Source organism: Rattus rattus, chromosome 12 (genome assembly GCF_011064425.1).
Source record: "Rattus rattus isolate New Zealand chromosome 12, Rrattus_CSIRO_v1, whole genome shotgun sequence".
NCBI classification, from domain to species: Eukaryota; Metazoa; Chordata; class Mammalia; order Rodentia; family Muridae; genus Rattus; species Rattus rattus.
In genome coordinates this window covers 53,825,226-53,840,045 of record NC_046165.1, presented here as the reverse complement: position 1 = coordinate 53,840,045, position 14,820 = coordinate 53,825,226, and the positions used below count along the sequence as shown (strand labels likewise).

The following is a 14,820-nucleotide window of genomic DNA, read 5'->3' as shown; positions in this document are numbered from 1 at the left end:
GGCAGCAGCAGAGGGATCACTCAGATCTGGGGTTTGGAGGCTACCCTGAGTAATGTAGCAAGACTTACCCTATCACTTAAACAGTGAAATGACTCTGTGAGCAAAAGCACTTACCTCCAAACCTGATGACCTGAGGAAGGAGAGAACCAACTCCTGCAAACTACCCTCTGATCTACACCACACACACACACACACACACACACACACACACACACACACACACACATTTATGCATGGTGGGAGGAGAGAAAGGGAGTAAATAAAAAACGTTAATACATAGTTCCACGAAGATGCAATTGTGTCACCTTTCCCATCTTCAGCAATTAGTACCTATTATGGGCCAGTATTAAGTCAGAGACTAGCAACAGAAGAGGCCCCTAGCCTGTTGGTGCTAATCTTTACAATACAAAGTTCATACAAATAATGACTCAGAGAATTCTACAGAGAGACAAGTGCTCTGGCAGTGAGATACTTTGAAGCAAAGTGTGTGTGTGTGTGTGTGTGTGTGTGTGTGTGTGTGTGTGTGCGCGCGCGCGTGCATACAAATGTTCCCACCATGATCTGCTACTTATAAGAGACTCCAGAACCATATTCTCTGCTATGGTGGACTGGAAACTCAGGAACCGTGAGCCAAAATAAACCTCCTCTGAGTCAGTCAGTCCTCTCCAGTGCTTTGTGACCGTGTTAGGAAGATGAGTAACTGCTGCCTATCTGTGAGCCTGTGCCAAGTAAGTGGTATCACATAGTAAATACCATTTCAACCAAATCAGGGAAGTATGGACTATGGTAAGATGTCTCATATGCTTGCCCATCCCAATTACACTTGGCATGGGTTAGGCAAATCTAGGGGGCTAAAACTTAACACCAAGAAGTCTAGCTAACAGGGAAAGGTTGTTGCCCCCCAAACAACCTAAATTTCTGGGTCCTCCCTCTGGAAAGACCCAGGGGTAGGACAACCCCACCACCATGCCCAGAAGGTCATTTCCATTTCTGGGCCTGGGAAGAGAAGCTTCTGGAGAGATGGATTAAGCAGCCTGTCTTCTTTCGGAGAAGTCTAGGGCATGAGGAAGCAGAGATCTAGCACTGCCTGCTTTGGAAGGAGCCCAGATGTAAGCTTCACACTGGGCTGGGCTGGGCTAGGGGAGGTGGGAGGCCAAGCTGGAGACGGAAGCACAGCTGCTTCCCTGCAGCCGTGTGACATTTGCTTCTCATCCCCGCAGAGTCAGCATTACACAGATTGTTTTAACCTTGAGGCCTTACACACGGGTTCCTCCTCCCCAGTTGGCCCCACTGGGTGGATACATATACATTTACTTTATCACACACTTAGTCAGACACAGATGGGTAATGTCCCTATGGGCATATGGTGACATCCAAACCTATGCCGTCTGTGCAGAGCCACCGAGGTCAGAGACTCCACCCCTGCACATGTGAGCAGCACTCAGCATTGGAGTTTGGGTAGAAAGAACATATTGAATGAATGAATGAATGAATGAATGAATGAATGAATGAATGAAATCATGCCAGCTTTCCTCTGGTCTGCAAATACACGTGCAGAGATACACACTTACTCAAACACAGATCAACCGGATGTAGCAGTGACCTCAGCAGTCAGTCATCAGGCCAATCTTTCACTTAACAATCTAGGAAACTGAGGCCCAAAAGGAAACTGGCTTAAGTTAGACTATCCTAAGTTTCTGGAAGGACTGATTTATATTCAGGCTTCACCATTTCTAGTTTGGTGGATTTACTCAAGCTCATTACCTCTCCAGAACCCATATTGTAAATACTATATACAAAAATAGACTCTCAGACACACACACACACACACACACACACACACACACACACACACAATACACACAGTCACAGAGTTCTTAAAAAATACAGATACAAGCTCCAACACACACAAGCCAGTGGCAAGCTCTGAACTCATTAAAGCCAGTAATAGTAGTAAGAATGACACCTTATGTAAATGTCTGTTGAAATTTACCCAGCGCCTTCCAGTTCACAAAGTGTTCACTCATTAATGAGTCCATTTAATCCTGGCCCACCCACAACATGCCCAGTAAGCCATTCGGCACCCCTAGGAGTGTCCCATTACAAACATTTGGAGATATAACCTTGAAGCTAGATGCCGCCCCACTTCCTTGACTTCAGAGATCAGGACCCTGGGGCCAAAGAGGAAGGTGCATGTCCAAGATCACCAGCTGGTAACTGGTCAAGAGTCTCTTTGGTGGGTTGGGGATTTAGCTCAGTGGTAGAGCGCTTGCCTAGGAAGCGCGGCCCTGGGTTCGATCCCCAGCTCCGAAAAAAAAAAAAAAAAAAAAAAAAACCAAAAAAAAAAAAAAAAGTCTCTTTTGGTGCTTGGGAAAGCTTTTCTTAAGATGACACCCTTCATGACCCAGGGCTTAGTAACTGATGTGACAGAGATAGAAGAAACCTCTCGGTTGCATGCAAAAGGGGATGTGGTGGGTTCTTATGTGACAATATCACAGGACCACCTCACACAGCTGTATACTTTGTACTTTTGCACAAATGTGGCACCTCCAAGCTTTTACACGAACATCCATGGGCATCACCAAACACAGTTGTCTCCCTACAGTGTCACTTCCAGGACCCCTACAGATGGAATAGAATCTTGACATGCTCAAGTCCACATATAAAGTGGCATTGTGTTTGCATAGGACCCACCCATGCCCCTCCTATGTTCCCTCCCTTTTTTCTTCTTTTTCTTTTTTGAGGCAGGGTTTTATGTGGCCCACTCCACACTTCAAACTCCCTATGTAGCCAGAGACGACCCGGAGATTCTGATCCTCCGGCCTCTGTTCCCAAAAGCTAGGTCTACTACAGACATGAACCTCACCGCACCTGCTCAAACTCAGAGTTATGTGTATGCTAGGCAAGCATGCTACCAAATATCCTCACCCCTCCTATATACTTTAGATCATTTCTCGATGGCTTATACTGCTTAATACAGTGTAAGTGCCAAGTAGCTATTGTACTGCATTTCTTAGGCAATAATGAAAAAGTCTATAGATGTTCTGTCCAGACCAACTTGACACCTTACAGAAGGCAGTTGAGCCCATGCTGGACTATGAGCAAAGAGCGAGTCTTTGGAAGGTGACACTAGTCTTTGAATCTGGTTTGGCTCCCACTAGCTGACATTCATGTGAACTTTTTGAAACCTCTAGTTTTCTCCAATCTAAAAGAAGACGTACGGTATAATCCTAAGATTATGTCAAGGAATAAGGGTGTATATATGAAGCACCTAGCACCAAGCCCAGAGCACAGAAAGCAACTGCTGAACATCCAGTTCACTGTGCTCACCACATCAATCCTGGAGACCCAGTCAGCTCCAGACTTTGCCTAGACATACTGGGTCTCTTGCACTCACTCCCCATCTGAACAAATCTATGGACAGGCACTACAGAACCATGTTGGCCTATGAGTCCAGGCAGTGTGGGACCAGGGCAGGGCAAGTAGAAGGAACAGGGTTGGCTACAAAGCTCAGCTGGATGCCCTGTGGTGGAGATGTCATGGCTGAAGAATGCATGGGAACAGAATGGGGGCAGGGTGGGGTGGGAGGGGAGCTGATGGCCAGGAATTGGGCTGACAGCTGGTCCTTCTGGGATCCTAACCTTAGGAAGCTAGACAATCTAGATGCAAGAGAGTTCAGGATGCTTTCCTGGCCCAAAGGAAGCCCTATGGTCAAGATCAGGGTCAAAGTAGCAACTGTTTTCAACATAGGATCAGAAGTTTTGGGGTTGGGGATTTAGCTCAGGGGCAGGGCGCTTGCCTAGCAAGCGCAAGGCCCTGGGTTCGGTCCCCAGTTCCAAAAAAAAAAAAAAAAAAAAAAAAAAAAAAAAAAAAAAAAGAAGAAGTTTTTGTTTTGCTGTCTTGCTGTTAACCAGGCAGGAAACACTTGAGGCTCTGTAGCCAGGCCCAGTATTGGATGGGAAAGATCACAGAGACACACATATCAATGTTTATGTGGACCTAGAGAGCAATCTTTGTCCCTCAGATCACCTTCTGGACTCCAAAGTCCCCTCCCCTTGGCATGGCCAGGCCTCTCACCTCCTGAGTGGAGCCTGGTTGGTGTGATGGAGCTTCAAGGCCATGTATTTAGGGCAGGCATGTATTCTCCTCAATGGATGAAGACTTGTAACCAAGGGAAGAAGTACTTAGGGCCCCAGACTACACAAATAGATTCATTCCCTCATCCACTTACACACCGGTGAGCATCTGTGCCTGTGCTCACACAAGGGCCCAACACACGCAGGTGAATAGACCTGCTATGAAGTACAGACTCACATACAAATACATACAACTAATTCCCTGTGCAGATTCCAAGGTGTTCTTACATATAAGAAAAAAAGAACAAAAGCATTTCCTCAAAGAAAAGGGACTCCTAGGAGTGGACAGAGGCACACGCATGTGTCAGGAGGAAGCAAGAGCAACTAAGTCCCCATATTATACCTCCTGAGAAGGTGGCCTGCTTCCCACCACCACCAGTGTTTCTCCTAAATCACTGGAGAAATGGAAGTCATAAGAGTTCCTTCTATGGCCAGCAGTGGTGGTGCATGCCTTAATCCCAACATTCAAGAAGCAGAGACAGGTAGATCTCTGTGAGTTGCAGGCCAACACTGTCTACAAAGCAAGTTCCAGGCCAGCCACAGCTACGCAGTGAGATCCTGTCTCAAAACAAAAGAAGAATCCCTTCTTCCTGAGGCTTCTAGCTGGTCCCTCTCCATTAGGGCCCATAGAGATGTGTTTTCTGCCACCCTTGGGGCACCTAAAAGTGAGGGTGACTCAGACAGGGAAAAGGGTCTTAGGTGAGTGAAGTGACTCACTCAGGATGTCTGGAAGAGGGAATGTGGTCTGGTGAGAGATCAGATCATGTGCTTCCTCTGAATTCCATACCTAGTCCACAAAGTCCCGGGGGTGAGGGTGGTAAGAAGGGCCTGTAAGTACAGTCCACCTCTCCTTCGCAGACAAACTGGCTGTCACCTGATGTGTCAGTGGTAAGACATTAGGCTAGGAATCTCTGACATCCTCTTCCATGGTATTCAACGTAAGAAACCAGAGTTTCCAGTAAATAACCTGAGAGCAGGCTTGGTAGAATCAGCCTTAAGCACGCCAACACCCCAGGTTGGCTTCAGGCCCAAAAGTTCAGGACCTTTCCCAGGACATCAAGGGTCTTAATTTTTGTCCTTACTTTAACAGCAGCCATAAGTGGATGTGGTGGCTCACCCCTATAATCTTAGCATGTGGGAGGCTACGGGCAGAGGATGATGGGTTCAAGGCCAATTTGGTGAGACCCCATCTACAAAAGTAAATAAATAAATCTAATGCAAACAGTCACTAAAGAGATAATTTCAGATGATGAGGCCTGGCTATGTTTAGAATAAACTGCAAGGTCCCGTTTGAGCTGGGAGAATCAGAGAGTTTTCAGTGCTAGTTCTCTGTGTGGGAAGAGGAAGCCAGAGGGTGTAGAAGGGGCAGTGGAGGAGGAAGGAGGAGGAAGAAGGGGTGTACCAGCCCCTTCCAAAGGAGGCAGAGACAGACACTTGCCACAAACACTCCTAGCACCTGCTGTCAAAGCTATGGAGAGGCCAAGAAGCAAATCAAAGCAGGAAGAAGCAGCAGCACAAAGAGAGTTGGTGGGCCTGTGGCTGGAAGGAACAGCAATATATATATATATATATATATATATATATATATCAGACCAGTTTCCTTCAGGGGTGATCCACAGGACATAGGTATCAGTCACACCCAAAAAGAAGGCCTGATCTGACCCTGAAGCTTGGCCCTGTCAGGCTCTAGGACCTCTCAGCCACCTCAGGCCTGGCTGAGCTCCCCACCAGCCTCACTTCACCCTGGTAGAGAACTTTCTCCAGAGCCCTTGTTTGAAGCTCCAACTCAGCCAGCCCCACCCTAACATGAAATCTGAGACTGGGGATGGAGCCCTGAGCCTTTGGTTATTCCCAAAAATCACATTTTCAACATGAGCATAGCTCCCTACCCATTCTTTGAGGCTGTGCTCCTTCCTGTTCCTGTACCTCCACAAAATCTTCACTCTGCAAACCTTCCCAGATCCCTTCAATCGCTTTGCTCTGCCCTCCCCATTACTAGAAACGAAGAGGCGATGAGAGAACCTTATTCTTCCTGGCTTATGCTGTGTAACACTAGTGTGCTCTTGGACACTTGCTTAGAATGTGATCCCTTTAAGAACAGAGATCTGTCTGGCAACTCTCTGCACCTCCCACAACACCAAACCCAGCCTGAGACATCTCAGGAAATGTGCATCACTGAATAGATAAGAGACACAGAAGAGGGCCAGGGAGATGTTAGCTTTTCCTAAAATCCAAGTCCATGCCCTCTCAAAGACATTAACCAGGAGCTGGAGGCACAGAGCACAGGGAATAGACATTTAGATCGTGCTTACTATATCTTAATAATAAGCGAATTATATATGGTCTAGATTTAGCCCTCACCACCAGCTAGTTCACTAATGAGAAAACTGGAGTTCAGAGACTGTGCTCAGCTTCCCTGGTGGCTAACGAGTTCTTCAAATCCCATGCCCTGTTCATTCTTCTTCCTGCCCTCCTATCACAAACATTGAGATGGAGACTTTAAGGTCCCGATTTGACTACAGCCCACCAGGCATGGAAGAGGAAGAACTGAGGAGTTTAGCTTGTCCTGGCCAGAGTAAAATGGTCCCTATCCTACCTAAGGGTGGATGGAGCAACAAGAGTCCCCGATCAGGCCCCCTGTGCCCCCTTTGCCCCCTGTGCTCAAGATAGTAGCTGCCTGTCCCAAGACTTTGTGTCCATTCCTTGTGTTCCAGTTTCTGGCTCTAACTCTTCTCAGACAGGCTGAAGTCAGAAGTGGGAAGTCGAGGAAAAGTTGTGACATCTTTGTCCCCAGTGTGTTCCAGGCAGACTGCTCAGGAACATCAATTAGGTCAATGGCCTGAGTGTCTGGTCATCTGGTCCACAGCAGGAGGGTTCTCATGAACAAAGATCACACACACACACACACACACACACACACACACACACACACACACACAAAGAGCCCTGACCTTGACTAATTAGCCTCAGGTGTCTGCGGGGGAGAGAGCTGATGTAGAATATCCGAGTTCTCTTTGTGAGGCTCATTTGCTATCCCAACTTGGCTCTGGCAGAGCTCTCCTGGCACACAAAGGCACAGGTAGGTCCCCCTGCATCCCACCCCCCACATGACTTCCCCGATGATTTCCCTGACTTTGACAGCTGTCTCTTGAGTGCTCAGAGAGCTGCGGCTGCTGGCTAGATTCATAGACTTGCCTATGAAGGAGATTCCATAGAACCTCCGGAAAAAACTTTCTCCTTCTACTGGGCTGAGTAACTGGGAAATCTATCCCTTTGGAACTGCAGGCCTTCTGGGCATCAAACCAGACAGATGCGCGGCACTATGGCAAACAGACAAGCAGGAAAACACCAGTATTCCACAAAACAGGAGGGATAGGGGAGAAGGGACACACACACACACACACACACACACACACACACACACACACACACACACACACACACACACAGTTTGGCCGGTAAAGTTTCCCTGTGGAGAAAAAGCCTCCTTGCCAGCGGGATTCGCTGGGACCTAGGGAGGTTTCCCCAGGAATCCTCTGCGAAGGCAAACGGCAGCCGCAGCAGTTTCCACAAACAGCAGCAAAACTTCAGTCCTAAAAGTCCCCCAAACTTCCCCCTCCCTTTCTCCCTCGGTCTTTTGTTCCCCCACTGCATTGCCAACCAAGCAGCTCCCAGCTTCCCACACTGGACTGTCCTCCCCCAACCCCAACTCCAACTCCAACTCCAACCCCAACCCCAACCCCTGCCCGGCCCGCAGCCTCGATCCCAGCCTGCCCACGCCCGGCCTCCGTGCGCCCCCGGGGGAGTCGGGAGTCGCTCACCCGCCTTGCAGGGGTCTTTGTAGTTGAGGAGCTCCGGGGCGTCCTCCTCGCCCAGGTCGTAGGTGTAGTCGGCCAAGTCCAGCGGCCGGCCGGCGCGCGGGAGCAGCAGCAGTAGCAGCAGTGGCAGCGACAGCAGCGGCAGCGGCGGGCGGGCCACGCCGGGCATGCTGGCGGGCAGCGGTGGCGGTCGCGCCCGGACGCGGGAGCGGGGCGACCGGGAAGGGAGCGCTGAAGGCGAAGGGGAGGCGCTCTCCCCCCCGAGGCCACCTCTTCCCGTCCCGTTTCCTGTCTCCCGCCCGCCCCCCGCTCGACCCGGCTCACTCGGGCTCTGGGCTCCGGCGTCCCCTCGCCCTCCTCTCGGTCGCTCCCTTTCTTTTCTCGCCGCCCTCCCACTCCCCACCCCACCCCCCCCTTTTAGGGAAATGAGCTCGCTGGAGGGCGGGTTTTCGCCCAGCTCAGCCCCCCTCGGGGCCGGGACCGTGCTCGGCCGGCCGGGAAGCACGCCAGCCGGGCGGGGAGGATAAGAGTAGCACCGCCCGCCCCGGAGGGGGATCCGCTGCCTGGGGCCGGGGCCGGGGCCGGGGAGGGGGCGCGGGCCCGGGATGCCCGAGGCACCGCTCCGCGAGGGGCCCCCTAGAGGCCGCTGTCCTGCACCCGGCGGAGTGCCTCCGGGCACGGGACACGCTGTCAGGTCGGTTCCTTCCTCTTAGACCCTGGATCAGCGATCGTTCTCTCAGCCAGAGACTCCAGAGTCTCTCTTAGACCTCAGCTCTCTCGCTTCTCGCTGTCTCTCTGTCTAGCTGTCTCCCCGCCTGTCTCTGCCACTGTTCTTCCCTGCGGACACACCGCTGGAGGGCGCCTAACACCCGTGTATGGCACCCAGGTCCGGTCCCCGTCCCCGCCTTTTGCTCTGTTCCTTACTACCTGGGGTAGGGCCAAACCCCCATCAGTCTTAGATAGAAAGGATGTGGCAAAGCGCCCCAACTCTCCAAACCCTCTTCTTTCCAGGATGGCTCCCCCTGCTAGAAGCCGAACTGAGAAAATGTGGAAGAAAAATAAGTGCCACTCTTTGTTTTTCAATAGGGCTGCTTTATTCTTTTGTAGTAGGATTCCCGAGGCTGTAGGAGACACCTTTCCTCCACAGGTTTCCACCCTCTTCTGTAGAGTATGGACAGGAGCAGCTTCCTGCTTATCTGCCAAAGACCCTTTGCGGAGGGTCTTTCCTGTCCCGCAGCGGTTTCTGCACCCTGTGACACATAGAACTGATGCTTATCACGTGAGGGAGGGGAACTAAGGAAGCAACCCGCTTGGGTCCGATGTGGGATTTGTCTGGGAGCCTTCCATCTTCGAGCTTCCTGAGACCGCTGACTTCAAGAGATCAGATCCCTAGTAGATCCCCTGACAAAGCAGGCAGCCCAAACCCTCCCAGTGTTGCTCAGGCATCCCGAAAGGTACTGTTGCTCACCTGAGGGGTGCTAGATATAGTACAGTGGTAGCTCTCCACACAAGGTGCTCACAGCAAGGCCCAGGAAAGCCAGGTCTCGCCCAGAAGAATCAGAATCAGATCCAGCACTGTGCCCTTCTTCCTGGCCCAACTTAGAGGTGGGTGTGGAGGGCTTGGCCTGGAAAGAGCACTTGCTTTCAGTGTCACCTGCATTAGTGCAGGACACTAAGCTGATAAGGCAAATTCAGGAGGGTCAGTTTTCCTCACTAATTCGGAGAGGGACTGGGTTGGAAACAGAAGCCTGTAGGGGATGTATGTCTGAGCTCAGCCAAGGCCAGCAATTTAGCAGGTCACCTGAGAGGTGGTAGGGAAAGTGGGACACAGGCCCATGTAGAGAGAACACGTCTGGTCCAGGAGCATCAATACTACACAGGGTGGACTAGTCATTCTTTCAAATGTCCCTCTACTCAGCCCTTGGAGGGAGACAGTTTTCTCTCTTCGCTCACACACCCACCTGGAAGTTCTTGAATTTTCTAGCCAAAGCCTCAAGACTAGGGATGCTCTCTGGAGCCATCTTCATGATGTAGCAGTAGGTTCCTGGAGCTGGCTTATAGGCGGTCAGGAGCTAGGCATGTAACACTGGAGGTCATTTATGATGTCCCCTTGCCTTGCCTACTCCCCAACCCTGGTTCTCAGCCAGCTAACTCCCTGTAGATTGTTCATGGGGGACACATTTAAATCAAGCCTCTGAGATGTGGCAGGCAGGCACAGAATGGGGAGAGAGCTCTGGAAATGCTACAACTGGGCAGTTCCCATAAAGTCCTGGTGGTCCCTTAGGTGTCCTCACCCGCTGGTAGTCATATAGAACGATGCCAGTGGAGCCAATAGAGAAGGTAGCAATGGTGTCTGTGTGTTCACTCAGGGCGAGGCGTTTCTGAGTTTCCGGTGCTCCTCCAATGCTCATCTCAAGGACCTAGGGGAAGGGTGTCAGAATGTGGTCTGACATTTCTCTTTCTTCCTTCAGCCTTTTGGTGCCCATATCTACTCAGAATCCTCTATTCAAATGCAATTCCTTCTTCCCTGAGATCTCAGGAAGGCTAAACATAACTTTCCTGTGTTGGAACAGCTGGTGGAGGTTACACTAGGCCAGGGCCTAGGGGAGAGAATCTATGCTGGATGGCCACCTCATCTCCGCTTGTGTCACCAGATATGCTCTTGTCTGCTCACCATCTCAGTATGTTTCTGACTCATGTGAAGGCCCATGAGCAGAGCCCCTACAATCACCACGACGACAAGGACTACCACCACAACCACGATGAGAAGGCGTTTGAGATGCACGGGGCAGCAGGGAATGCGAAACTGGCTCCTGGGACCTGCCGAGTAATCCTGAGAGAGCAAGGAAAGCAGAGAGACAAATGGGTGGTTGCAAGGATGACTCTTCTCTCCCTGTACAAGCGGGACACCCTCTTATGCCCCTTTAGGCTTTGAGTGTGCAAGGAAGGGCTGAGAAGATCAGAGAAGGTTTTTGGGAAGGAAGGCTTTGGGGAAAGTGTCTGGACTCTAACAAAAGCCATAGATACTTAGAAAGTTAGAAGCAAACTCTATGTTTGGAATAATCCAAGAGAGCCAGTTACCAATCTCTTGTTCTGTTTTCCCAACACGCCTGGCCGCCCAGACTTAGCCAGAGTTTTTGTTCCCTCAAAGGATCCAGGTAGCACCATCTCCATGCCTTTATATTCCCTTTGTCCCATCCCAATTCAGTCCATGTGCCATCTTCATATTTTTTACATTTACTTATTTAGTATGTGTGCATGTGTAGTGTGAGTGTGCATGTGTTTGTGCATGTGTGTGGTATGCGTGAGGGTGCATGTGTGTATGGTATGTGTGAGTGTGTGTGTGTGTGTGTGTGTGTGTGTGTGTGTGTGTGTGTGTGTATAAGTCAGAGACAAGTTTCATCTCCTTTCACCATGGGAATTCTAGAGATTAAGCTCAAGCTGCCACGTCTGGTAGCAAGCACCACTACCTACCGAGCCATCCTTTTCTTAAAACCATATATCTATGACCCAGGTTGCCTTTCAACTCCTTATTTATCTAAGGATAACCCTGAATGATTATCTTGCTTACACTTCCAAACTGTGTGCACCTCCATGCCTGGATTATGTAGAACGAGACTGAACTCAGGTCTCCATGCTTATGAGGCTCTCTAACCATTGGTCCACATTCTGGCCTCATGTCATTTGCTCTGTGATGCTCCCTATAGCCTCCCAATTACTTGGTGGCACTATCAGTGTTCTTCACAGTCCTTTCTATTGATCCCTCTGTGGCTCTCAACACCTTTATTCAGGAATTCATGGCTGTCATGCCTGCCTCTGCCAAGGACTTAGTGATCATGGTATCTCTGTCCTAGCAGCCCACCCGTAAGCTAGTTGAGTATATGAGTCTAGAAAAAGAAAAAAGCCTAGTGGGGGATGGACAGGCAAATCCAATATACTATGTGTGTACAATTGTACACACACACACACACACACACACACACACACACACACACTCACCGGTGGGCTCTCCATCAGTACCTCTTTGCTACCCATGTCCATTTTGTAAGGTCTCTCTCTCCTCTCCTCATCTCTCTGGTGTGACCAGTGTCTTATATATATCATCAGAGAGAGAGAGAGAGAGAGGGAGGACAGAGGTGAAGGACACCCTGTCTGCCAGCCAAGTCCTTGGCTTTGAAGCTTGTTTGTTCCTGGCTTTTCAGAGCCTAGGCCCTGATAAGCCAGCTGCAAGAGCCCCCAAGGGCCCTTGGCCTAGGCACATGAATCCTCTTGGCCACAACGAGAGCAAACCTGGATGAGGTAAGCAAACTCACCCTCAGGCCACCTGCTCCTCTCACCGTGGGTGTCTTTTTGGCATGTCTGCCTCTCTTGCTGGCACCTGCCCCTGCAGCCCTGTGGCTTCTCTTCTTCTCACAGGCCAAACTGTTCTGGTGGCAGCCAAGAATCCGGCCATCCCTTTTCACAAGATAACCTCCTCAGGCTCAGACACGAGTTCCATTCAGGGACTGAAAAAGTGGCACTTGTTGATGAGGCTGGAGAGGTGGCTGGTGGAGGAGCTGGGCCTGGGACAGCACCTGGGGGTCCATTAATGTGATTTCTTAGGGTCGGATTCCTCTTTACCCAACCTCCTCCCACACATGCTGTCCCTCACCTCAGATTTGCTTCCTAATTCTGGAAGTTCTGTCCCCACTGATGGGAAACTATTACTCATGGGTGATGAGTACTGTTTTGTTCTTTGCTCTGGGCTTGTCTGTATGTCAAATGTTCTGGTGGTCTATCCCATCTTTCTAGTGCTGAGGATCAAACTTAGGGTCGTGAGCATGCTTGGGAAGCCATCTAACTGCCGAGTCACATCCTTAGCTCCTGACATTTTCTTCAGCCAAGATGACCTTGCACAGGACTGAGTGTGGTCCCAGCCATCTCTGCCCTTCTACTGTCCTTTCTACCCTTCTGTCCTCCTTTCTAAATAACTTCTAAACAAGCCCAATTTTATTTAACCAAATCTCAACCACTTTCATGACCTCCTCTTCCTCCTCCTCCTCCTCCTCCTCCTCCTCCTCCTCCTCCTCCTCCTCCTCCTCCTCCTCCACCTTCTCCTTCTCCTTCTCCTTCTCCCCATCCCTGTCTTCTCTCTTTCCCCAAATCCTCTTCTGTGCTTTGGGTATTACATCACACCTACCAGTGACTTAGAATTGCCTCTTCCTTCCAACTTGGGGTTGGATACATGTCTCCAATTCCCCTTTAAAGACTTATTTATTTTTATTTCATGTGGATGAGTGTTTTGCCTGCATGTTTGTCTCTGCACCACCTGTATGCCTGGTGCCCTTGGAGGTCAGAAAAGGACATCAGATTCCCTGGAACTGGAGTTCAGACAGTTTCAAACTTCCATATGGGTGCTAGATGTCAAGCCTGGGTCCTCTGGAAGAGTAGCCAGTGCTCTTCCACACAGGTACCAGGTTGTCGTCCAGATTGTTTCCAGGACTCCTCATGGACAACTCTCTAATTTGACTTGAGTCCCTCGACAAGAGGGAATTCATACCTGGTACTGGAAGCCTTGCTGGCTACTCGATACTAGTGATGGTTATTGGAGGAAAATCTACAACCACTAAACCAGCATAATCCCTAAGAATAGTCTATAAACATTTGTCTTAACACCCACGGAGAAGTGTAGTCTTCACCCCTCATCAGGGAAACTTCTCTTTGCAGCAGACAGAGACCATTACAGAAAACCACAGCCAATCAAAATGCAGAGCTGTGGAATCCAGTCCTAGTGAATACATCTACAAAACGCTTCACATCTGAGGCTCCGGGAACATTGCAGAACAGGAGACAGAAAGATTGTAAGAGCCAGAGAATCAGGTTCAGGGGATTTGCTGTAAGACTTGTCTCCTAGTGACAGCAGAAGCTGCACACGTGAAGTCTCACTAACCTGACTGCCCAGATGAGAGACGAGGATGGCACCAAGCAATCTGCCAAACTGGATGAAAAAAAGCCCACAAGACCCGAATCCTACATAGAGAACTATGGGCGACTGGGAAAGCTGGGGCTTGGGGGTGGGGAAGGTGGCTCTCCCCAGGGAAGAACATACCCATTGGTTTTCCAGTGCTAAATGCAAACATACATGCAATATCAAAAAATATGTTTAAGATTGATTTTTATTTATATAAGTACACTGTAGCTGTCTTCAGACACACCAGAAGAGGGCATCGGATTCCATTATAGATGGTTGTGAGCCACCATGTGGTGGCTGGGAATTGAACTCAGGACCTCTGGAAGAGAGCAGCCAGTGCTCATAACCACTGAGCCATCTCTCCAGCCCCTATCAAAAAAAATTTAAGAGAAATATAAAAAACTTTCCAAAAAAATGTTTTTGAAGTTTATCTTTTGCCTGCATGTGTATCTGTGCACCATGGGCATGCTATGCCTGTGGAGGCCATAGAATGAGCCAGATTCCCTGGAGGTGAAGGGGGAATTGAACTCCAGCCCTCTGCAAGAACAACACATGCTGGTGACCTCCAAGCCATCTTTCCAGTCCCTTGCTTTTATTTTGAGACAACCTCATCCCCCCACAACTGGTCTTCAACTGGTAGCAATCCTCTTGACTCCTGATGCTCTACTCCATCTACTGTTGAATGGGTGAGTGCCAAACAGAAACACAGAGCCAGCTCTGCTTGAACTTTGAAATGTCACCCAGTTCCCTAGCACCTTGTCATTTCCCTTTGATCAAGAGCTGGCCCCCTTCTCTCCAGCCCTGGCAGCCTCCCCTGCCCTCCAAGGATCCCCTCTCCAGCTGGGGGGCCTCAGTATCAAGGCTGTACAGCAGCATGGCATCTGAGATGAGAGTTCCTGAGACACTTAGCAGAGGG

At 49.9% G+C, this 14,820-nt stretch overlaps 2 protein-coding genes across 4 annotated transcripts in view; both read right to left on the bottom strand.

The window, feature by feature from the left end:
• Bmp1 (bone morphogenetic protein 1) overlaps window positions 1-8,294 on the bottom strand; it is a 44,890-nt gene extending 36,596 nt beyond the window's left edge. Inside the window, exon 1 of one of the 3 annotated variants that reach the window (XM_032917590.1) lies at window positions 7,958-8,294. In XM_032917590.1, coding sequence (XP_032773481.1) covers window positions 7,958-8,123 — 166 coding nt within the window. In that variant the 5' untranslated portion in view covers window positions 8,124-8,294. The remainder of the gene's footprint in view (window positions 1-7,957) is intronic. The other 2 variants (XM_032917587.1, XM_032917586.1) reach the window with 2 other exon arrangements.
• Window positions 8,295-9,029: 735 nt separating this feature from the next.
• On the bottom strand, window positions 9,030-12,000 carry Sftpc (surfactant protein C). Its single transcript, XM_032917862.1, has 6 exons — window positions 11,954-12,000; window positions 10,629-10,787; window positions 10,249-10,374; window positions 9,916-10,026; window positions 9,423-9,579; window positions 9,030-9,204 (listed from the first exon to the last, which is right to left on the bottom strand). Exons 1-5 carry the CDS (start codon window positions 11,993-11,995, stop codon window positions 9,433-9,435), a joined length of 585 nt encoding a protein of 194 aa, XP_032773753.1. The 5' UTR covers window positions 11,996-12,000; the 3' UTR covers window positions 9,030-9,204; window positions 9,423-9,432.
• Between the last annotated feature and the right edge of the window lie 2,820 nt (window positions 12,001-14,820).

Coding starts and splice junctions, on each gene's coding strand:
- Sftpc (XM_032917862.1), bottom strand. CDS start 11,995: ATGGACATGGGTAGCAAAGAGGTACTGATGGAGAGCCCACCG. Junction 10,375..10,628: donor GTCAGAAACATACTGAGATG/GTGAGCAGACAA, acceptor CCCTTCCCCTAG/GTCCTTGAGATGAGCATTGG. Junction 10,027..10,248: donor TTCTATATGACTACCAGCGG/GTGAGGACACCT, acceptor TTACATGCCTAG/CTCCTGACCGCCTATAAGCC.